Here is a 23,742-nt window from a genome sequence, read left to right as displayed (position 1 = left end):
TTCCAGACGCAACCTAATTTTACATCTGGTTGGCCTGGGAATGAATTTGACAACTATGCCTGAAATTACAGTTACCTGTAAATACTACGACATAAAGTGTAAACAATGGAGTCAATACAGTAACAGTAGTCAAATGGAGTCGCTAATGCTAAAAAACAAAGACTCGAAAGTACTGTTAAATAAAATATAGAGTGAACAGGGGGAGCTAATCCAATTATTGTAAAGCTAACATGAAAGGGTCAAAAAGGATTAAATTATTACTGGATTCTAAAGCACGCGCGTGGATTAAATGTATAATTTTTAAAACCATGGAGACCGATTAGTTTATTTTAATAAACTAAGGGACTGAGTTGTAATTAACTGACTAAGGTGATTAAATAAGAAATTATATTACAAAACTATAAAGTAGACGGTCAAATCATTGACAATGATTGAGAGACATGTTTCCTATATTTTGAAAACGATAAATTGTTTCTTCACAAATCATTAGATATGTAACTCAATTTCTAAACTAGAATATGATATGTATGTTACTCTCTATACATAAATATCTATCTCATTACATAGTTTTTAGACTCCCTATGTCTAGTTTGATTGGTTATTTTGAATAAAATTTCAATTTAAATAAATTTTAATATTAACTTAGTCAAATTCAAATTACTAATAAATTAAATTTCATTTCAGTTACTTTATCAAATCAAATCCAATTCATTATCGATCAATTAAAACTAGATGTATTAAATAAATAAAAATTAACAAACATCTTTTTAATTATAAAGATTAATTAATATTGATTTAGTAAATATGTAAATTTAGTATCTTCATGTCCGATCTTAAATTAAGTTTGAAAATATGATTTATTAGTTAGCTCTGAAATAAAACTGGTTATAATTAAGGGTAGAATCATAAAAAAAAAAATGTTTTAGCTCATAATAGGATGATAAAAGTACCTATCATTTTCTATTAATCAAACATAAAAAAGTAGTTCGGTAATGTTTGGTATTGTATTTCAAAAGTAATTTTTTTAAATAAAAAAATTAATATTATTTTAATATTTTCATATTATTTTGATGTGCTGATATAAAAAATAATTTTTAAAAAATAAAAAAATTATTTTAATATATTTTAAAATAAAAAATATTTTAAAAAAAACATTCAATCTCACATCCAACATAAGATCAGCAGCCAGGTACGGATAATAGCACTTGAAAAGCCTCAATATGGAATTAAGGGTGGGTGGCTTATTCGCATAAATCCATCTTTTTTTTTTTCTTTTACATAAGTATTTATTGATAGTTATCAAATCATAGAACGTGTAAAGTCGTGGACTTAGGCGGTCCAAAGCTTGATCTGATAAGAGAGGATCTTTCCCCATCTTATCGGATGAGTTTTTAGCGTTTTCTTTTTCCTTTCCACCTTCATTCCTTCCAAAGAAATCACACAGTCTCCTTCTCACATGACGTGAAAATTACTTATAATAGTGATTTCTAGTTGAAATAATTAAGATGTAATGATTGAGTTTTTGAAAGCATTTTTTTAAGTGTGTTTGAAGTTGAAAAAAATAAATCAATTTGAATGTTTTTTTTTAATTCTCAAAACATTGAAATAACAAAAATTATTCCATATGCGACTAGAAGTATTCCAACCTATATGCATCGGTCCCCTCAGCAAGAGAACAATTACATATATTATCGCTAAGAAGTATAGTTGATTATCTGTGCTACAGTGTTGATTCGTTACTTGTAGAAAATACATTTTTGGAATATGGAATGTTAGGTCGGATGCGTTGATTGGATTTCCAGGATCTATATATGATTATTCATTATCCAAGTAATATTTATTGTTTAACATAAAATAAAATAATATATAAAATTTACATTTCAGCTGCAAGACCCTACTTTACTAGTAATATATCATTCGCTTTGACCTACAGGTCTCATAGATTTATTTTTAGTAGCCACGCATGACCCTAAAACATGTCTTATTAGTTAAGATAAGCATCCTCGTATTAGACTTTTTTTCAAGTCCTCACCTGCCGATGTAGATATTATATTAACTCTCTAATTATCAAAGTCTTAATTTAGCCCCTTGCATGTGTGACATCCAATAAGAAATTAGAAACTTCATTTCACTGTACAAAACCTAAACTAGGAATACCACAATTATTTATTATATAATAAAAAAAGAGTTAAGCATGGTCATTGATAGTGAAGTTCATATATTATGGTGTAAGATGTTTTTATTAAAAAAAAATTAATTTTTTTTTTTTTTAATATTATCACATTAAAAATGATGATCCAAGATTTATTGATATAATTTTTTAATATTTAATAGAAAGATGTTCATTTTTAACACAAGTTCATAATAGTCATAGACCCAATTATTGAACTTATATCCAGCACCTTGTGGGCTCAAGTTGTGTACTCGAGCTCAACCCTAAAGGGCATGCCTGGTACTCTTAGGCCCTATCCTCTTTTTAAAGTCTAATTTTTTATTATTATTAATGCATGTGAAAAAGATATTTTTTTTTCTCGTTAATTAATGTATGTGTAGTGGATATCTTTCCCTCATTAATGCATGTGTAAAAGAGTTTTATCACTTAAGAAAATGACTTCTAAACACCTTTATTTGAGAAAAAAAAATAAGATTCATGCGTTTTAAATATCCTTTGAACTACTCAGGTAAAAAGTTTAAAAATTTTACATTACAAAGCATTTTTATATTCAATATAAGAATAACCTTGTTCTTATAATTTAATGTTTTTAATATATATTTTTTTTTTATAAAATTACCGACTTTATAATTTAGAGATCTTCATATCCTCCAAAAATAATATTTTTTATGGGTAGCTAGAGGTATTAATCAAAAATTATTTTTATTTATTTTAGAAAAGAGAGTTATTTAAATGAATATTTAATTAACTCTCAATTCAATCATCAATTTTTTTTATTTCTGAATATATCAAATTTTGAAACACACAACTATAAAAAAGAATTTAAAAAACAATCAATTTAATACTTGCATCCTAAAATAAAAGTTGCACTCAGCAGCCGTAAAAACAGTACTCTTTTCACAGCACAAATCCAAGGCAAGCAAAAGCAGGACTGGTACTGTGAAGTTTGAGTGTTGAACGGAGCGGTTACGCGGCCTGTGAAAAGCACGTGCCTGCACGCCTCCTTTTGTTGGTCGGAAAGACAGAACCCATTGTCTTTTTCTTCGTTGGGTCCAAATCAAGATCTCCAATTCTTCAATTCAACCCCTTTTTCAATATCCAATCATCATCAATAAATTAAAATTAGAGGTTGACCTCATGCTCGTGACTAAATTCAGTATCATGCTAGGAAAGAATAAATCTTCTTGAATCTCTTAATGATTTAATATAAACAATCTATTTTTATCCATTATTAAAAGGACTGTACAGCTTCAGTGTATTGAAGTTGATATACTCGATTTATTCTCTTTCTTCTAGTTTTATTTTTATTAACCTTTTTAACTCTTCAAAAGTCAATATAATTGGTTTTTTCACTATCTTTCTCCTTGGTGAGAATATATATATATATATATATATATATATATAAACTTTAAATTCTTTAAGATGTGAATATTATATTTAATTTATGAATACAGAGACATTAATATAGTAATATTTAACAAAACTTGAATAATCTACGTGCAACCACTCATATCTAAAAACTAGTTCAATAAAAGTATTTAAAAAATTGATAAAGATTAATTTCTATTTTGTTTTTGAAAAGGTTTGAAGCCACTATATGAGACCGCATGAGCATTAGTTAAAAATCTAAAATTACTGGCAGGACCCACAGCCGTTTTTCAGGTTATGATCCAATTAATCGTCCCCACAACTATATAGTACTACTCTACTACATCTTTCTCAAATCTGTATCATCAAAGCTAAGCTACCACCACCTCCCCTCCCCCTCCTCTTCTTTTTTTTCACTAATACATGCACCGCCGTCCACCCTCTCTCTCTCTCTCCATGGTTTCCTATAAATGTCCACTTTTGTAGTCTTCCCAAACCAACAGAAGCTAAGCACGACCGTCCTTCTTCCATCTAGAACAACAACAACCTTCCAAAACTAACCAGTACTAACAATGAGGCTTGCTGTTGTATCAACAAGGCCATCATCCAACACTTTAGCTTCTGCTTCAAAACACCTCAACCTCACCCACCTCAACATTACTCACTCATATAACTCCCAAGCATCATTACCTTCTCTTAAGCACAAATTATCAGTGCATTGCAGGGATTTCATTTCCAGATCAAGAGCAAAGCTTGGCAAGAAATGGATGGAGTATCAGGGGGTCAATAATTGGGATGGATTGCTCGACCCTCTTGATGATCGTTTAAGAAGTGAGATTTTACGATATGGGTTATTTGTTGAAGCTGCATATCGCTCTTTTAACTTTGATCCTTCTTCATCAACTTACGCCACCTCCAAATTCTCAAGAAACTCACTCCTGGCTCGGTCTGGAATTGCAGAGACCGGTTATCGAACGACAAAGCATTTGCGGGCCACTTGCGGGCTCCAGTTGCCACTTTGGATCAACAGGGCTCCGAGTTGGGTGTCCACCCAGTCCAGCTGGATTGGTTATGTGGCGGTTTGTCAAGATAAAGAGGAGATTGCCCGGTTAGGCCGCCGGGACGTGGTGATTGCTTACAGAGGCACTGCTACTTGCTTGGAGTGGGTTGAAAATCTACGCGCCACCTTAACTTGCTTACCTGGGAAACATTGCGATTATGTGGATCCTGATGGTGGTGGGCCCATGGTGGAGAGTGGATTTTTGAGCCTGTATACTTCTCAGACTGCCACGTGTCCGAGTTTGCAGGACATGGTGAGGGAGGAAATTGCCCGGGTCATGGGAATGTACGGTGATGAGCCACTCAGCTTCACAATTACGGGTCACAGCCTCGGTGCCGCTCTCGCTACCTTGACTGCATACGATATAAACTCTACCTTTAAAAATGCACCAATTGTGACAGTAATGTCCTTTGGTGGGCCACGTGTAGGGAATAGAAGCTTTAGGTGCCAGCTGGAGAAAAGTGGGACCAGGATATTACGTATAGTGAACTCTGATGATCTCATCACAAAAGTGCCTGGATTTGTGATTGACAACAATGACATGGCAAGGAACCGGGCAGTCCACGTGGCAGGACTTCCGTGCTGGTTGCGGCAGCGCGTGGAGGACACACAATGGGTATATGCCGAGGTGGGGCGGGAGCTAAGACTGAGCAGCAAGGAATCACCATACCTCAGTAAAAGGGATGTTGCCACGTGTCATGATCTGAGCACTTATTTACACTTGATCAACCGGTTTGTGAGCTCGGCATGTCCTTTTAGAGCAACGGCAAAGAAGGTTCTAAATCGGCATCATATGGAGAACTTTGAATGCAGACGAGATCAGAAACTTGGTAGCTAAGAAAATGTAAATGGAGAAATTGTAAATTGTAAATAGCGTTCTCCGAAATCAAAGTGTGGGTTGCTATTTTTGTAGAGATATAGATTTGAAACCATTTTTTGTATCCCAAGGTAATTAAAAGAAAATCAACACCCAATTGCACATGAGTGGCAACATAGAGTATATATATACCATTACAATCTTTTTATACATGTAGAATGATTTCTTAATTAAACGAAGAAATGCAATTATTGATCTGCTTCCATCCATTCAAGTTGATCAAACATAAATGATCACCATGTTTTTTCCCGATATTGCTCATCAACCAAACACTCGGTGCATGATTCGGGTATTTTGATTCTTCGATCTGTACGCATGGTCGATGTTGTAACATTAGAGACAAGCCACCCCTCTGACCATCAAGGATCGATGCTTGGTATTTGACAAAAACTATAACGTGGAAAACACTATCTGGTACAGCAACAAAAGGCCCAACGGGGTCTCTCGTGTCATGAACATGATACATATTCCGAGCTTTGATGGGACAGTGGAAGTCGCACTATTCCACACGTACCTCTGTGGCCAGCTCTCTCCATCATTGCAACGGCAAGAAAAGCACTTTCCGCCCTCTCTTGCCGAATCTACTGCTCGATTTTGATCCGAGTGATAGGGGTACCATGCAGCTCTCGAGCTCTCGGCGGCTTATAGTCCAAACAGAACAGAGACCATGCAAAATTAGCAGTCAGTCGGTGGTCTTCCTCGAAAACGACTGGCACTCGCTGTATCGAATCGGATCACCCTTAATTGTCTACATTTAGCTCACTAATATCGTTTCGGATTCGCCAGTCATGCTCTGGGGCCCAGGCCTTGTAATTGTTTCGTTTTATTGCCATCTATACATAAATTTTAATAATACTGAATATCCTGATAAATATTTTCTCTGTTTAAATAAAACAAATAAATCCTAAAAAAATCTTCTTAATTAAACAAATATTATAATAAAATAATCTAGCTTACAATAATAAGATTTGTATCCCAGGTCATCACCAAATTAAGAAAATATTGCAAAGGACGTCGCTCGCGCTTGCGGAATTTCAAGGATTCGATCCACCGCTCTACAGATTTCGAGCTCGAAGATCCTCTGCTTTAAAGAAGAAAAAGACTGGAATAACCTTTCAGGTTTATAGTTACGGCTAATTTGGTTTCTATCGTAGTTATACGACTTTTCAATCCGCTAACTATCAAATATTAATAAATATTTTTCCATAAGCTACCTAACTGCTGGCGTAAGCCTCCGAAGAAATTGTTTAAATTCCTAATGGGTTTTGACTTTTCTCAACTCTAAAATGGACTAAGGTATTCGGCTTTCGTGGTTGAGAAAAATAAGGATTAATTTCTCAAGCAAATATTTTTAAGGAGACTCTCTGATATTTAAATTAATATAATTAAATTAAATAATAAATCAAGAAGAAATAGATTTAGAATAAAAGTAATGTACGTATGCGTGTTTTTAAATGTTGATTGTATGAGTTGTTCTAGGACATTTATGTGATAGTAAAACCACGATCTCGTAAAAAAAATCACGATAGGAAGTTTGTTCATTGTTGGAAACTATTTTCTTGGTCATTGAAAATAATAATTAACTACGTGGATGAACCAATAACAAGATTTGCTTGCTTAGAGTATAATAGAAATCTAGTAGAATATTTCTCTAAATGTTATGAAAACCAATAAAGGGAGATAAAACTTTATAAACTGTGATATTTTCTAAAATGAGCAATGGGGTGGCATACACTAACATGGTTGTACAACGACATCGTTCTGTACACCAGCATGAGCTCCCTGAAAATTTGCGTGGGATTGGGATGTGGTCCCAAATACGATTTGTTGGGGGGGTCTAAAGGATAGATGAGGCCCAAAACGACAGGCTGTAGTGACCAACAACAATCTATCCGATGATTTTTTTTTTTTGGGCCACTGTCAATATATATATCAAAAAAATTATGAAATATAACAAAAGTAACCATTTACTCCATGTGATGACGAATAAAGGTACATCATGCATCATTTTCACACGAAAAATCTGACACGACGATATTCTTCATTGAAAAACAAGATACAAAGTGTGTTAATGTTACCTATCCATTTTCCTAAGACAAGTGTAAGTATTTAAACTGGGTCACATTCATCCCTAGCTTCCGATTAAAGGAACTTTCAGAGCCCTAAATCGAATTGCATCATAATAAATGAGCAAATCAGATGAAGTGACTACAATCACCTTTGATTTGGAGAGATTTGAGCCAAGTACAAAAATCGCAGGGAACGTGTTTGACTTTTAGCCTGTCCACAGCAGTACCGGCCAGCGGTTTGGCCGGTAAGTGGTAGAGCGCACGGACCTCAAGAAACGGCCCGCGTCCTGTCGAAAAGAGCAAAGCAAAAATGAGAAAATGGTCATCACTTCTGACCTTGCATTTTTCTTGTACCATTTTATTTTTCAGGCGTTTGAAACTCAATTGCTAGCAGCAACAAAAAATAATATAATCCATGTGGAACATGCCTCGACGAGGGTTTAGTTCATGGCCATAAGGATCGAGAGAGGGAGCGTACAGACTTTTCTTTTACCCATTGTCCCACTATTTTTTTTCCCTCTTCACAATCATTGTCAAGAATCTTCAGAGTATAATGCAGATAATGGAGTAAATCTAAGGAAAAAAAGGTCATATAGCACTCACTGATATACCTAGTTTTCTCGAGGATCGAGTGGTTCGACGAAGGAAAGTAGTCGGTGGTTCATTTTAGTATTTTTGGTGCTAATTAAAATTGTAAGAACTATAATACATTTTAGGCTTTAAAACGTTTATATACACACACTAGTTGTTGACTGTTTACTGGGAAAAAAACAGAAGAAGATAAAGTCAACTCTAGCTGTAGAACAGATTGTCTTCTTATGCGTTGACCTCCACATGATAGCAACAACTCATAGAAATGACTAGCTAGCTTCCAACTGAATTAAGCCGCAATGTGTACACCAAACTAAAATAGCAATTTCAAACTGATCATGGTAGGCACTTAATCACACCATGACCACAAGCCGCTAAAGCACATATTACGTACCGGCCTAGCTCTCTACCGTATTTATTAACCTCACGTGACTCAATATTTGGGATATCAATCAAGTTGGTTTATCTATATTTTTTTTATAAAATAAAACTAAAATAATATTGTTTTAAAAAATTATATTAAAAAAGTCAACATTTTTTTTTATTAAATCAATCAGGTTACACGTCACATCAAATTAACTTTTCTGATTTTTTTTTTTTTGTGTAACCTTGTCTAGGTAAAGTTAACAACTTGGACAAAATAGCTAAAAACTATGGATCCAATCAATTCAAGACTTGATATGTTGATCAAGTTTAATAAGAACGTTTTCATTCTTAAACTTGGATGCAAGAGCTGCTCCAAGATTGTGTAATTAGATTGAGATTATTAATTCGGGGTTAGGATGAAACTCGTACTTGCAATCTTATTGGCGCAATCAAAATCTAATTTAACTTTTTAAAAAATAATAAATAAAATTACTTTAAATTGACTTAGATTAACTCACTACTTGCCAAGTCAAATTTAATAACTTTGCTTAAAGTCAAGTTTAATAACTTTGACTCGAGGGAAAGAGGAATTGAATAGTTCATTCAAGGCATGGGATTCAGGTTCTTTCTTCAAATTGTAGATCCAAGCATTTATATGAAATGAGATTCCTATCCCCTGTATTTCCTCCAACCAGACAATGGCTGTAGAATAGATAAAAAGACATAAAATCTAAGTATCATTGCTTCTCCGAGGCATCATATAAATTGCTGTTAATTAGCAGCAACACAACAGCTATCAAAAGGTCTTCGGCCCAGAAACTTAAGTCCTGGGGTCCATCAACTAGTTTTCTTGCCATATATTTAAAAGAAAAGAGCAGAGCGTGGGAAAAAAATTACTTTATTTTTCAATATAAAATTTTAGGTTATTTATGTTTTTCAAGATTATCAAGGTTTTTCAACTGTGATTTCAACCATGAGTGCTCCTGCTGCAACCTCTCTAGCTTAGCCTCAACCATAAACATCTCATCTTTAAGGTGGTGCGTCCGCCTCTCCAACCAAGCCACAGCTTCAGCTGAATTTTCACCAGCCCCAGCTCGCAGGCCACCCATGTTGTATTCTGGAGAAGCCACGTGAACAGTTTGTGGTCTGTTCAATAGCACGAGGATGCTCACCTGCAGTTAAAAGGGGTCAAAAAGGCAGTGAGAGTGTAGGAAGCTTATGTCCATGTGGTACCTACCGATCCGGATGACAATGGTACTGCATAAATGAAAGGCTAATGTTATGCTCTAGCCACTACAAAAACCCATGAGACCGGGGATATAGGACAAAGTGGATAAAAAAAAAAAAAAAAAACAAGCAGCGATACAAGGAGCCTAGGCACATAAGCATATGTAGTAAAAAAAGTGTTACAGAAGGATGCTGCCGAGCAATGCTAAATTTTGTGGGGCACCTTGCAACTAACCCTAATGTTTTGAGGTGGCAACACAGTTAACCCAAAATCATTAAAAAAAAACTTATTTTTCAGCCATTTTGTGAATACTAAACTTCAACTGAGATATGTTTTCAGTTCCTTAGGTTTTATTTTTACTTATTTTTGGGTTCTTTCCAACAAACCAAGGTCATTTATTCTTAACCCAATGCAAGGATCCCAATGACTTAGGAAAATGGAGACTGAAAAAAGGAATAGAAAACACAAATAGATTTAAATTACTTATCAGTAGTTATTCCATGGCATCATTTACCACCAAAAACAGCAACGGTGGTTACAAAAACACGGTGATAACAATCTAGCATGCACAAGATGCATGAAAAATTGAAGACTAAATATTAAAGCCACAAAATTAAAACATCATGCCAATGTTGGAGTTAATTGAGCAAAATAACTAGATTGAATTATGCATGTCACCAGAAGAAATTCGGGGAATTTGCATACCTGCATCAGGATGATCACAATAAATGCAATAACTAAGACTAGGGAAATTTGACTCTGGCTTTTAGAAAACGAAAAGAGTTTTGTCGCATATTCTCCTAGCGAAGATGTAATGGATGTAGCATTTGTAAAATTTCCCTGCACAAGATCATCGGCCTGTTGACTAACAGCCACAGAACTAGATGTCTGCTGCATCCTCACATGCCCTCTTGGCTTGTAAGAGTTTTCTGAAGCTTCTCCAGGCTCCACTTCTCTTTCAGAATGAATTTCTTCCTCATGAATCATGCTGAGAGTCGGCCCTGCCTCTGCTTTAAGAAAATAGGAAATGATAGAATGAAGTTAGTAATTCAATTTCCTGGCAATATCATGCAGAGGAGGAGCTGGCGTGAAGTCTTATGATATGATATGATGATTAACCTTGTTTTTCAAGGTTCTTCTGCTTCAACAATTCATGTGCCTGAAAAATTAGTGAACATGCAGTCAATTAACCCTCCATCCAATACACACCATTGATTTGATAACTCATGTCTAAAAAGAATGAATATATTACCATGTTTATCCATATGGCGTAAGCTTCTCGACATTCTTCCACAGTAGACTGCACTATCTTACCTGTAATATTGCAAGTCATTAGGCATGAAAAATCTAGTACACATTATTATGAAAACATGTATTGCAAAGCTGTTTTCGCAATAATAAAAGCATCCATGAAATGTAAATTACAGAAATGAATAAAAATACAAGTCATAAAAGCTTGTGGGGCACATCCTGACTCCTGAGTCTTGATTTCAAGCAATTATTGAACCATAACCCCTGTTCTAAGGAGTATTTATAGCGATAGCATGAGGGAAAGCATATCAGGACTTGTAGCTCATTTTATTCCTATATCACATATAAAAGAAGAAAGATCATTTTATATTCTTTAACAAAATCCCTGTTCATTCAGTTTAGTCTTTCTTGATTACCAGGGAACCTTCCCAGTTCATACTCCAATATCCATAAGTATTATTTTATGCAAAGTAATTGCATATAAAATAATCTCAAAGGTAGTGCATCAAGAGAATCCCGTTCGATAAAGATCATTATTAGTGAATCCTGTTCGAGAAGAGTTGGGTAGTCAGGATTTTCCACAGGTTCAGAGATGCAATCCATCTGCAAATTGATCCGAGGGTATTTCACACAGCCAAAGGAAAGTGCATTTCAATGATCCTCCCTCTGGTTTATGCCATGTCTGCAAGCTGTTTCTTATGGTATTATGCTAGCAGAGTTGGTAGAAGCTAGTTAGTTTTTCTTTCAGGTTTTGGTGCCAAAGGTTACAAAAAATTAAAAACATGATGATGAAATCAAGATAGATTATGGAAAAAAAATAATGCAACATGAAGCATGTAATAAACGTACACAATGGCAAACACAAACCTTTAAAAATAACTTTCTTGCTGAATACAACATCCACATATATCCGCAAAATGCAGCCTTCATTTGATCCATCGCCATCTCTAGTCACATCCCATAGTCCCTGACATTGTGTACCCATGAAGAGAAGAGGGGCATCAGGTAGGTTTAAATAGTAGGGATGGGCTTAAGCCAGATTGAAGCTCATGCCATGAACTATTTTGAATACTTGCTACCACTGGTATTTAAAAGTATCCATTCTGTTATCGACTTGTTTTTTCTTTACACATGTTGACAAATCATTAACATAACCATTACACTGATCTCTATGCACACATTTCATTTTTTATTTCATGAATTACCCTTTTTTGTTTATTATCTCTTCTACATTAATCTGTCGTGTGAAATTGTTAATTGAATCCTGAGGATCATTACCATTTAATTAGTTTTTTTTTCTCCCTTTCCACTCTCTCCCCAAATTTCTTCCTTTTTACTCCTGCAATGTCCCCCCAATAACTTTTCTTACTTAGTAGGTACTTTCCTAGACATTCTAGTTGACTTACTGGTAAAAGTGCCGTACAAGGGTACCCATGAAGTCAAAGAACTGAAGAATTCCCAATAGGAGAGGAAGGAATAAATTTAATAAGAGAGGACAACCTTGTAGGAGGCTGGAGATTGAAAAAACTCTCATATCTCTGTTTTAATTCACCATGATGTGCCCCAAAATACATAGAGTTTATGCTTCAGAAGACAGTAAGAAAATCCTCGTAACTTAATCCAAAGAAGACAATCAAAACGAAATATTGTTAAACCCAGAAATTTCTTAGATGATAGTTAATTTCTAACAGATTATTTAAATTATAAACAAATAAATAAAATTCCATTTTCCTGTTCAGTGTCAAAAGGTTTTTAATGGGCAAAAGATCATCCAACTTATTATCTCTCCTTCAATTAATAAGAATTCCCTACATCATTCCATCTTCTTTTCTAAAGTCAATTCCAAACCTAGGGGTAGAATGGCTGTATCCTCTCTTATTGTTAGTTTCCAACATCTTAATGATGTATTAGGAGTAAGCTGCTGACCCAAGCCTGACAATCACAGTTGCTTATGGGATACATGCCCTCTATGTCTAACACACCCTATACAATTCACTCCTAGTCTGGAGGAAAAGGAAACATGTGACAGAGAATGGTGAGAGAGAATGTTAAAGTCCAGGAGGGTGAAAACATAAGGAGGATCACCTAATATCAGATGAATCTATCCAAGAGCAACCATAACCACTTGATTCATGCATTTTAAAGATGCAGCCATGATAGCATATGCTTGAAAGGAAATAACGTGACAATTCCTAAGCTCCTGAAATGGTTTAATAACTTCATGTAATCCAAGAAAAGAATCAGACCACAAAAGTTGCACCTGCTATATAAGGGCACCAGTTTCTGACTTCATGGTAGTTGATTAACATTCAATATAAAATGCCATTATACAATCTATTTCTTAAAAACTGAGTGCACACCCTACTAAATATATGAAAAGGAATAAATTTAAAACATTTTATCCATCATATCAGTAATGGCTCAGAAACAGCATGTACCTCAACACAAAAACAATCTCCAAAAGGGACGTCACTGATCTGTTGTGATGTCTCGATAACCAGATTGCTGGTAAAAGCAAAAGTAAAATCACGAGGAAGAACAAATAATTGGTCAAATCAATTACACACTCCACAACCAAAAAAGGAGAGGAATTATATGGCAAATAAACAGCTAAATAAATTTAATCTGTGCATAGTCTCCATTAAGAACATTATTGATCAAGAGCTTTATATGTAATTTCCACAATGATTTTGCAACAAATTTATTTTACATCCCAAGAAAAACTAAAATGATTTGAGCAAAGACAGGATAAGAAATGAGTCCACTTGCAAGAAAGTTTTACCATTTGAGTGTCAATAGAAAGCTAAAATCAAGCAGGCTGTAAATATTAGATAGGAAATCTTTCTTACCATAGATAGCTCCCTAGATCTAGCTTAATATATATAGCTTCTTAGAATTACTCTTTGCAATTACTGTGTACAAGACAATTTTCCCTATATAAATAAAAGACTAATCTCAATGAGAGGCAATTCAAACCAATCTGTTATGGAATCAGAGCCTCTCATAGAATTCTTAAATCTTAGTTTTTCTTAGTCATAGCTTCATGGAAAAGTCAGATAATGTTTGTGTCAGATTTACTGGCAAAAATTATGTTGCTTGGGCATTTCAGTTGGAGATCTTTCTCAAGGAAAAGGAGTTATGGGGCCATATAGATGACAGCGATAAAAGAGACTTGGTTGTTGAGGGATCTGTTGTTGCTAAGGCAACATGGGCAAGCAAAGATGCACAAATCATGTCCTGGATTCTCAGTTCTATGGAGCCACATCTGATACTATCTTTGTGTCCTTATAGATCAGCAAAGGCTATATGTGACTACCTCACACAAGTCTATAACCAAGATAACAATGCTAGGCGTTTTCAGCTTGAGTTGGCCATTGCCAACTATACCTAAGGAGATCTCTCTATTCAAGATTACTATTCTGGATTTTTAACTATGTGAAATGACTATTCTGATCTTGTTACAGCTAAGATTTCTATCGAAGGAGTGTTGGCAGTGCAGCAAGTCCATAAGATCAGCCAACGAGACCAATTTCTGATGAAATTGCGACCTGAATATGAACCAGTCCGTGCCTCTCTAGTCAATCGTGATCCTGTTCCGTCCTTGGATGCTTGTTTTGGAGAACTCTTGCGTGAAGAACGACGTCTCCATAATCGGACCATTATAGAACAGACAAGAGTTGCCCCAGTTGCTTATGTTGCTTACAGCAAAGGGAAGGGCCATGATATGAGCAAGACACAATGTTATAGTTGTAAGAAGTATGGTCATATTGCACCTTAGTGTCCAAATAAGTTTTGCAACTACTGCAAACAGCCAGGACACATTATTAAGGAATGTTCTATTCGTCCTCCACACCCCAACAAAGCTTATCACAATGTTGTTACCACTGCTGGTCCTTCTGCTCCACAGACTTTTGTTGGCTCACCTATCTCACAGCCTCCAACAAATTTATTAACCACAGAGATGGTGCAAGATATGATTGTGAGTGCTTTCTCCACACTTGGTCTTCAAGGTACTGGTTCTTCAACTCTTTCTTGGATCTTAGATTCAGGTGCTTCCAATCACATGACAAACTCCTTTGGTGGCTTAAGTAATATCCGAAAATAGTGTGGATCTTCACATATTCAAACAGCTAATGGCAAGGCTTTTCCCATTGTAGCTATTGGTGATACACCTCCTTTAAAAGATATTTTTGTCTCACCTAAGCTTGCTGTAAATCTAGCTTCTGTAGGTTAGTTTTTGGACAATAATTGTGATGTATACTTTTCTAAACATGGTTGTATTGTACAGGACCAGATGTTAGGACAGCTGATAGCAAAGGGGCTTAAGCACGGACGTCTATTTTTCATCCAATTTCATGTTCCACACACCTTAGTTCCTTCCTCAGTTTTATCTCTCTTTTGTACTACATCTAAAGTGTCTAATGAAGTATGGCATAAGCATCTTGGTCATCCAAATCCTAGAATTCTCTCCCATCTGTTGAAATCTAGATTAATAAACAATAAATTGCATTCCTCTTCCAGTATGTTCCTTGATTGTGTCACATGTAAGCTTGGCAAAAGTAAAGCGTTACCCTTTCCTCTAAAGGCAGCAGAACCACAAATCTGTTTGAGATAGTTCATAGTGATGTCTGGGGAATTAGTCCTATCCTTTCTCATGCAGGATACAAATATTTTGTAACCTTTATTGATGACTACAGCCGTTATACATGGGTCTATTTCTTGCGGAACAAATCAGAAGTTTTCTCCATGTTCAAACTATTCCTAGGACTTGTATACACTTAATTTTCTGCCACTGTTAAAATTCTTAGATCAGATTCGGGTGGGGAGTATATGTCTAATGATTTCCAATCTTTCTTGCAAACTAAAGGCATTATTTCTCAACGATCATGTTCCTATACTCCTCAACAAAATAGAGTAGCGGAACGTAAGAATTGAAATCTTTTGGATGTAGTTCGGACCTTGCTCATTGAAACCTCAATTCCTCCTAAGTTTTGGGTAGAAGCTCTCACTACCACAACTTATCTAATCAATCGTCTTCACAAATCTTAGGTCTAGAATCTCCATACTTTCAGCTTCATCACTGCCATCCTACATATACAAATCTTCACACATTTGGGTGTGTATGCTTTATGCATCTTCCTCCACCTGATAGAAATAAACTTTCTGCTCAGTCCATTCATTGTGCCTTTCTTGGGTATAGTGTCAATCAAAAAGGTTATCTTTGTTTTGATCTACACACCAATCGAGTTCACATTTCCAAAAATGTTATCTTCTTTGAAAATCAATGTTTCTTTCCTTTGTCTTCATCCTCGGCCACATCTCTTGCCTCTTTGCCTTCCTTTAATGACACTTCTCATATACCCAGTGTTCAAGTTGATAGAATCAAGCCACATTTGGTGCACAGGCGTAGACTACCAGTGCTGCCCCCTTCAACTAATGTCCTGCCATCTGCTCCTTTGCCTCCTTCGGTGGATTCTAAGGTAACTAATTTGCCTCCCTTACTGCCTCCTTTAAGGCGCTCCTCTAGAGTATCTATACCCCCTGATAGGTTTGGGTTTAACCCATCCATGGCACATACCTCTAATACTACTCTCTCTACCACTTTAAACTCTATTGATATTCCTACTAGTTATTCACATGCAACTAAAGAGTCATGCTAGCAGAAGGCCATACAGGAAGAATTAAGTGCCCTTAATGCTAATCATACTTGGGATATTGTTGATTGTCCTTCTGGTGTTATTCCTCTTGGATGTAGATGGGTCTATTCAATTAAAATCAAGGCTGATGGCAACTTGGACAGACATAAAGCCCGCTTGGTGGCTCTTGGAAACCATCAGCAATATGGAGTCAATTATGAGGAGACCTTTGCTCTAGTAGCCAAAATGACTACGATTCGGGCAATTTTGGCCATTGCAGCTTCACAACATTGGTGCTTACACCAACTGAACGTGAAGAATGCCTTCCTTCACGGTGATCTCAATGAAGATATCTATATGCGTCCACCAGCTGGCTTATTTTCCACTCCTACTTCTACTGCGTGTAGGTTGCGTCGCTCCTTGTATGGTCTCAAACAAGCTCCTCGGGCATGGTATGATAATTTTGCCTCTACCCTTCTTGACTTTGATTTTCTCAAGAGCAAATATGATGCCTCTTTGTTTCCGCATACAACTGCAAATGGAGTTGTGTTTTTATTGGTATATGTTGATGATATAGTCATCACGGGTACTGATTTAATTCTGATTGATCAACTAAAACAGCATTTGCAGAACTCCTTCCACATGAAAGATCTCGGTAATCTAACATATTTTCTTGGTCTAGAGATTCATGCTAGTTCACATGGCATTTTTCTATCACAGCACAAGTATGCTATGGACTTGGTGGCTGATGCTGGTCTCCAGGATTTGCCACCTCTTGATACTCCAATGGAAATTAATATCAAGCTACGCAGAGATGAGAAAGATTTATTACCAAACCCAACAACATATCATACACTTGTGGGCAACTTGATCTATCTTACTAACACTAGACCTAACATCTCTTATGTTGTACATCATGTTAGTCAGTTCATGGCCTCTCCCAGGCACCTTCATATGGCTGATGTTAGAAGAATCATCCGCTATGTTCATGGCACTATTCGGAAAGGGCTTTGCTATCCTACTAGTACTTCTCTTAATTTAATTGCCTATAGTGATGTTGATTATGCTGGGTGTTCTGATACTAGACGTTCAACTACTGGTTGGTGTATGTTTCTTGGCCCTGCACTTATTTCATGGAAGAGCAAGAAACAAGATCGTGTCTCCAAGTCTTCTACCGAGTCTGAGTACAGGGCAATGTCCCAAGCTTGTTCAGAAATATTTTGGCTACATGGGCTCCTTACTAAGCTTGGTTTTCAACAATGTACACCCTACTCCTCTTTATGTTGATAATACAAGTGCTATTCCCATTACCGCTAATCCTATCTTCCATGAGCGCACCAAGCATATTGAGGCGGATTGCCACTTCATTCGTGATGCGTTTGAGGCTTGGATTATATCTCTTCCTCATGTGTCCAGCAATCTTCAGATGGCTAACATCTTCACCAAAACTCTCACACGCCAGCATCATCATTTTCTTGCGAACAAATTGATGCTTATGGATAAGCCCGCATCAATTTGAGGGGGGATGTCAATAGAAAGCTAAAATCAAGCAGGCCGTAAATACTAGATAGGAAATCTCTCTTACCATAGATAGCTCCCTAGATCTAGCTTAACATATATAGCTTCCTAGAATTACTCTTTGCAATTACTGTGTACAAGACAATTTTCCCTATATAAATAAAAGGTTAATCTCAATGAGAGGCAATTCAAACCAATCTGTTATTGAGGATATGTGAGTGTGACTTGTCTGAAATAGTCTAGCCTTGTAGAAAACAAACATATGGACATCATATAGAAGATAAAATGGATTGAAGTGGTAGGAACAAAGAAGAGAGGGAGTGAGAGACCAAAAAGATTATGGATTCAGATAATGAAAGGTGGTTTAGCATCAAAACAGCGTGCAAAGTTTTCACTCTAAACATAGCAGGACAGTAATGGACCCAAACTAGTGAAGTAGAAAGTTTAAATGAGTTGTATATGGTCCCAATTTAAGCATATACTTGAATGTGTGCACCAATGCCTCTAATCACTTTATTAATAAAGAAAAGATGAACAAAAAGGATAGGTTCAAAGATCAAACTCCTTGAACATAGTCGGGCAGAGTGTGAAATTGTGCTGATCCATCAAAACCTAAGTCTTACTTACCTTTAAAACAAACCTAATCATAACAAAAATGTCCAGATATAGTGCTCCAGCATACCACCAGCAGCACTATGCTACAAAAATGTCCACCGTGTACTGCTTTAAAAATCCTCAAAAACCTTCCTTTCATTTCCAAAAAGGCTTTACTTACTTTTTTATTTATTTTTTGATGCTATAAAATAGAGGATGATGGATAGTGAATTATTATTCCATCTTACTGAACTCATCACCAAGTCATCTTCAAAACAGTAACAGTGCATCTAAAGTGTCTCACAAATTACAGACTACAAGAACCTGTTTCTGTAGACTCGAAATTTCTGGACCTCCTGGCAGCTGCCAAATTTGGCACCTGTATAAAAGCATAAAAATTTAAAACTAATATTAATGGGTAGAAAGAGTGACAAATTTGCTGAAATCACCACACAAACCAAACATAGATCCATAGTAAAGAAATAGATAAACAAATAATGCACCTCCATACCAAAATATATTTTTATAGGATGCTGAAAAGACACGTCACGGGCATGCCCAAATTCCTCATTTGGGTACCATAAAGAGCACCTGAATTCTGAAAAGCACAAGAGTTAACCAACCAACGACAAAGGTAAGAATTATATCATCCAACATATTCATCAAACTTAATCACATCGAAAAACTAGGGATGTTTTACTTGAGTATGGTTCCATGGGAATTCAAAGCAAATTACCTTTATCTCCACATCTACTATGGAAAGATTCAACAAAGCTAGCAGCATCATCTGAAAAGAACAAATGAAAGAACTCCTCTACCTTTATCTGCATTCCTTAAAATAAAAGAAGATCAGCGAAAAACTCTTTAATGTGGCAATATTTATTGAATTATACATGTAGCATGACAATGAAGGAGCAAATTCAAAAGAAAATACAAATCAATAAAAGATAGAACACTACCAGAAACTTCGTCTCTCCAACTTCTTTAAAAGATTCACGTCCTGCATATCAGAAATACTGTTCAATTAATAGAGAGCAACAAATAAAATAGTAAATCCACACCAAACATCATCCCAAAATTTTGCCGATGGAAAATAACCACAATCACAACATTATTTTTTGAGTAGAAAAAAGCTCCATGACCCACATCCAAAGGATTCAATCCTCTTCATGCCAAATCTTTGCCGAGAATTACCAAATAATTACTCTGATAGATTTAATATCAAATTCCCAATTGCTTGATTTAGAGATGACCAAATCTTTTCAGTCTCTAAATAAAAGACTCTAGATTTAACTAGAAGGTGGAGAAGAACCACATGCCTTACAATCTTAATTATTAGGAAGATATTGTAGCTAACTGGAAAATGAGCTCATTCATTGCATGTTATATACAAAACAAAACCACAATTAAAATAAATTCACAAGATATAACTAACTCTGAGGTGCTTCAAAATTTTCCACATTCCATGCCAAAGTTGTTGAAGAGAAGGAGTCGGTATTTATAACTAGGTCAACATCCTGTTCCACTTCATCAGCTACTAGTATCTGTGTTATTGAGACGGTGCCATTTTCAATGGATGCTGAAATCTTAGAATCAGGTGAGGGGGCAGCAGCCATTTGCCTGTATTAACATACATACAGGCAATTTCTGATCAATCCTCCAAAACATGAACCAGAGACAAACTCATATAAACTCTATATGGCTTGTGAAAATACCTGTCAGGGGGATCTAATTCACTGACTTGCTTGAAGTTATTCACCTTTTCAGTTACAACAAGTCCATTATCTGGGTTACTGGTTACAGAAATCGAATCCTGAGGTCAAATCAGCACATAAGAAGGCGACAACGAAACAAACAGGCCAACGGAGTTTTTTACCATTTTATAATTCACAATGAAGTAATAAAAATTCATTCAACGAGTTTCCAATGCTTTAAAATACCTGTTGTTCTGTGATCAAATTGGAACCATTACCGTGTTGTAACCATCCATCAATGATGAGCTTCAAAGCTTCATCGCGAGAAAGGAATGATGCAAAGAAGTACTGCCACACTAATAATTGGATTTAGATGTCGCAGTTGTTACTAAAAATTGGAGGTAAAAGAGCACTGTCAGAGCAACAATTTCAAGAAATGCCAAGCACTACCTTCTTTCCTCCGGCACAAATTTCTATAGCATTAGGGAAGATCCCAGCTGTCTTTGCTCTTTTTACATCCGTAATTTCATTGAAAGGGATTATTTTCTGGATAAAAACACATCAAACATGTCAGGAAACAGTCAAGAATGAGAAAAGGAACCATGAAAGACAGAGACCACAGTAACAAAAATAAAGCTGATGTTCAAACATTACCTTTGTCTCAAATCCAAATATGTTGGAATAAAAGCAAATGTGATGTACAAAAAGGTACATATGCCCCTGCAACATGTAAACAGTAAACAATGCGTGAATAATTTAGGAAAACATAATCTTACCCCCAGATAAGTTTAAAAAAAAAGAACTTGTATAAACAAAAATTATCACGTAACTCATCTGTGATATCATTTACCTAATGAAATTCCAAGTCAAAAAGATGAGATGCAGCATGCTATAGCAATTAATGTTTAATGCATGCATCTCCAAGAAAATAATAAAAGTCAGCATCAAGATTACCTGAAGAAGAATACTCTCCTGGTATGCACAATTAAAGTCTTGTATGAGCACCTATTGGGAGGGGACAAAAGATGAAAATTTTAGATGAATCTTCGAATAAAACAGAGGTCCTTTAGAACTGTTAAGATATCCTCTGCTGTGTGTGAGCGAGGGGGACAATATCATAAGTTTTAACAATAAGAACCATTCCAGAAAATCTCAAACCATATACGATAAGTTCAAGGTACAAACATGCGTGCGCGCATGCTTAACTGGCAGACAATTACAAGTGCAAGAAAAACTAAGCATTTTGAACTGTCCCATACCTACAATATGTTTGACAGTTTGAAAATGACACTCAACAGATTACTTTTCGTCAGCTTCTTGGCACATTCCACAGCACTTACATCAATTTTCACCTCATTAGATTTGAAATTTGTGTTCTAACTTCCATTTGATATATTGGTAAGCTTTAGAATCCTATTAACTTAAAGCTACGATTAATCACCCTAGACTGGGTCCAGCTGTCACCACAAAAGAATAAAAATACAATGACATGTTGTGAACCTCCAAACCTTCTTAGATCCCCACTCGAAGAGAATTTCTGAAATGTTACAAGTTATAGGATCCCAACTCCCATAGAATTAACAGGTTTTCGTCTTGTTAAAAATTCTCGATGATATTAAACCTCAAATTTAGCAGTGATATAATTTAACGAAACCAAAACAACTACGAATAACGAAGAGCAAATGAAGATTTAGCATAAAAAACTCCTAAGAGATAGCAAATGAGTACTTAATTCTCTTTTTTTTCAGCTTAGGAATCCTTCGAACGAAAGAAAAAGAAATTTAAAAGACATGATCATCCATAGTATAGAGGGACTTACTTCCTCCGTTGGAAGACGAAACAGTTGCCTATACTCTTCACTCCTCGCTGAAGCCTGTGACTGTAAAAAAGAAAAATACAGTAAACAGTAAAATCCAAAAAAAAAAAGAGCCGCTTGATCAAGTACAGGTGTGAAATTGAAGGAGAAATACGTGAGGATCGACTTCACGGCTAGGGCTAGGAGAAATATTTGAGTGATCATTGAGATCAGGCGTCTCGGTAGCGAAAGAAGAGGAAGAAGAGTCAGACGCGGCGTCTGTTGCTGATTTTGAAGAGAGAACATCCATCGCTGGCGACGTGTCAGGCCTCTCTCCTCCGCTTGCGGATGCAACTGCTGCCATTGCAGAGAACGAGAGGGAAGCAGGGAGAGATCGATCTAGGGTTTTTGTATTCGAAAGGAAATGGTGAAATTGGACTGGAAAGCGATCGTTGATTGACTACTGGCGAGGTGGTTAAGTGTTTTTTAGGATAACGGACAGAAATTGGTAGACGTTGCCGTCCGTTTAAGTCGGTACTCTGTGTCTGTTGCTAATCGATGTCGGTCCTAGTTTGGGAAGTTTACGCGTTAAGACGTGGTGGTTGGTTTTGTGAACGACACGTCATTATGTGATCCGGTACCGTTTCGGTGGATTGAGGGAGACGGGTCACGTGGTAGGAGAAAAATCTAATAGATTTTTTTGAGTTTTTTCAGTATAGTAGTAATGGTTGTTTTTAAAATATATTTTACTTAAAAATATATATTAAAATTATATTTTTTTTATATTTTTTAAAATTTATTTTTGATATCAATATATTAAAATAATTTTAAAATATAATAAAAAATAAATTTATAAAATAGATTTAAATTTTTGTAAAAATATTTTCTAAAAGTAATAGAAGCTTTGTGTGTTGATATCAAAATTTCTGATTTGTAGATTTTTTGACAAAAACATTTATAGGGAATTAAAAAAATACTTGTTTGGTATTTTTTTATATAATTTTTTATTATTTTAATGTGTTAATTTTAAAAATATATAAAAAAATATTATTTTAATATATTTTACATTAAAAATATTTAAAAAAAATCATTTATTAAATATATACTTTATGTGAAGAATGATTTTTTAATTGAACAATAATAAGAGCTATCAATGATCATAGTTAATAGAACCAGCTCGGTCTAGTGGTTTAACCTATGAATCAAGTTACCAGGGGCTGGCCAGGTCCAAAGAAGTTCAAAGTCGGCCTTGCAATTGATCTAGTGAATTTCCTTTGATTTTTTAGGTCAATCCATGACTTAAATGCCCTACAAAACATGATAAAAACTTTTTTTCTGTCAGTATTTTTGCAACAGGCTAAAAAATTTAATATTTGATTCATCTGACATTTTTTTAGGTTTTTTATAGCATATTTATTGAACTGCTAGTACTAGAAGAAGAAATGAAGCTGGAGTGGTTGGTAGAGGGTGATGAAGTGGTTGGAGATATTAGAATCATACCCATTATCTTCATTTAGCATCG

At 35.5% G+C, this 23,742-nt stretch overlaps 2 protein-coding genes across 3 annotated transcripts; one reads left to right on the top strand and one right to left on the bottom strand.

The window, feature by feature from the left end:
- The first annotated feature begins 3,953 nt into the window (after positions 1–3,953).
- LOC118034081 (phospholipase A(1) DAD1, chloroplastic) lies at positions 3,954–5,585 on the top strand. The gene has a single exon (XM_035039268.2). The coding sequence runs from the start codon at positions 4,114–4,116 to the stop codon at positions 5,437–5,439; it is 1,326 nt and encodes a 441-aa protein (XP_034895159.1). The 5' UTR covers positions 3,954–4,113; the 3' UTR covers positions 5,440–5,585.
- Positions 5,586–9,386: 3,801 nt separating this feature from the next.
- On the bottom strand, positions 9,387–22,794 carry LOC118034082 (protein VASCULAR ASSOCIATED DEATH 1, chloroplastic). 2 transcript variants are annotated; one of them, XM_035039269.2, is made up of 18 exons: positions 22,396–22,794; positions 22,245–22,304; positions 21,380–21,430; positions 21,080–21,145; positions 20,876–20,971; positions 20,672–20,773; positions 20,447–20,544; positions 20,167–20,351; positions 19,691–19,731; positions 19,468–19,555; positions 19,243–19,329; positions 19,056–19,110; positions 13,422–13,488; positions 11,851–11,950; positions 10,985–11,046; positions 10,852–10,891; positions 10,438–10,742; positions 9,387–9,676 (listed from the first exon to the last, which is right to left on the bottom strand). In XM_035039269.2, exons 1-18 carry the CDS (start codon positions 22,582–22,584, stop codon positions 9,428–9,430), a joined length of 1,941 nt encoding a protein of 646 aa, XP_034895160.1. In that variant the 5' UTR covers positions 22,585–22,794; the 3' UTR covers positions 9,387–9,427. The 2 variants fall into 2 exon arrangements, with proteins under 2 accessions (XP_034895160.1, XP_034895162.1); XM_035039271.2 differs by having other exon boundaries at positions 10,438–10,739; positions 22,396–22,793.
- Positions 22,795–23,742: the final 948 nt, after the last annotated feature.

The sequence above is a fragment of the Populus alba genome, chromosome 14, assembly GCF_005239225.2.
Source record: "Populus alba chromosome 14, ASM523922v2, whole genome shotgun sequence".
In the NCBI taxonomy this organism is placed as follows: Eukaryota; Viridiplantae; Streptophyta; class Magnoliopsida; order Malpighiales; family Salicaceae; genus Populus; species Populus alba.
This window is presented reverse-complemented; position numbering and strand designations above follow the sequence as displayed.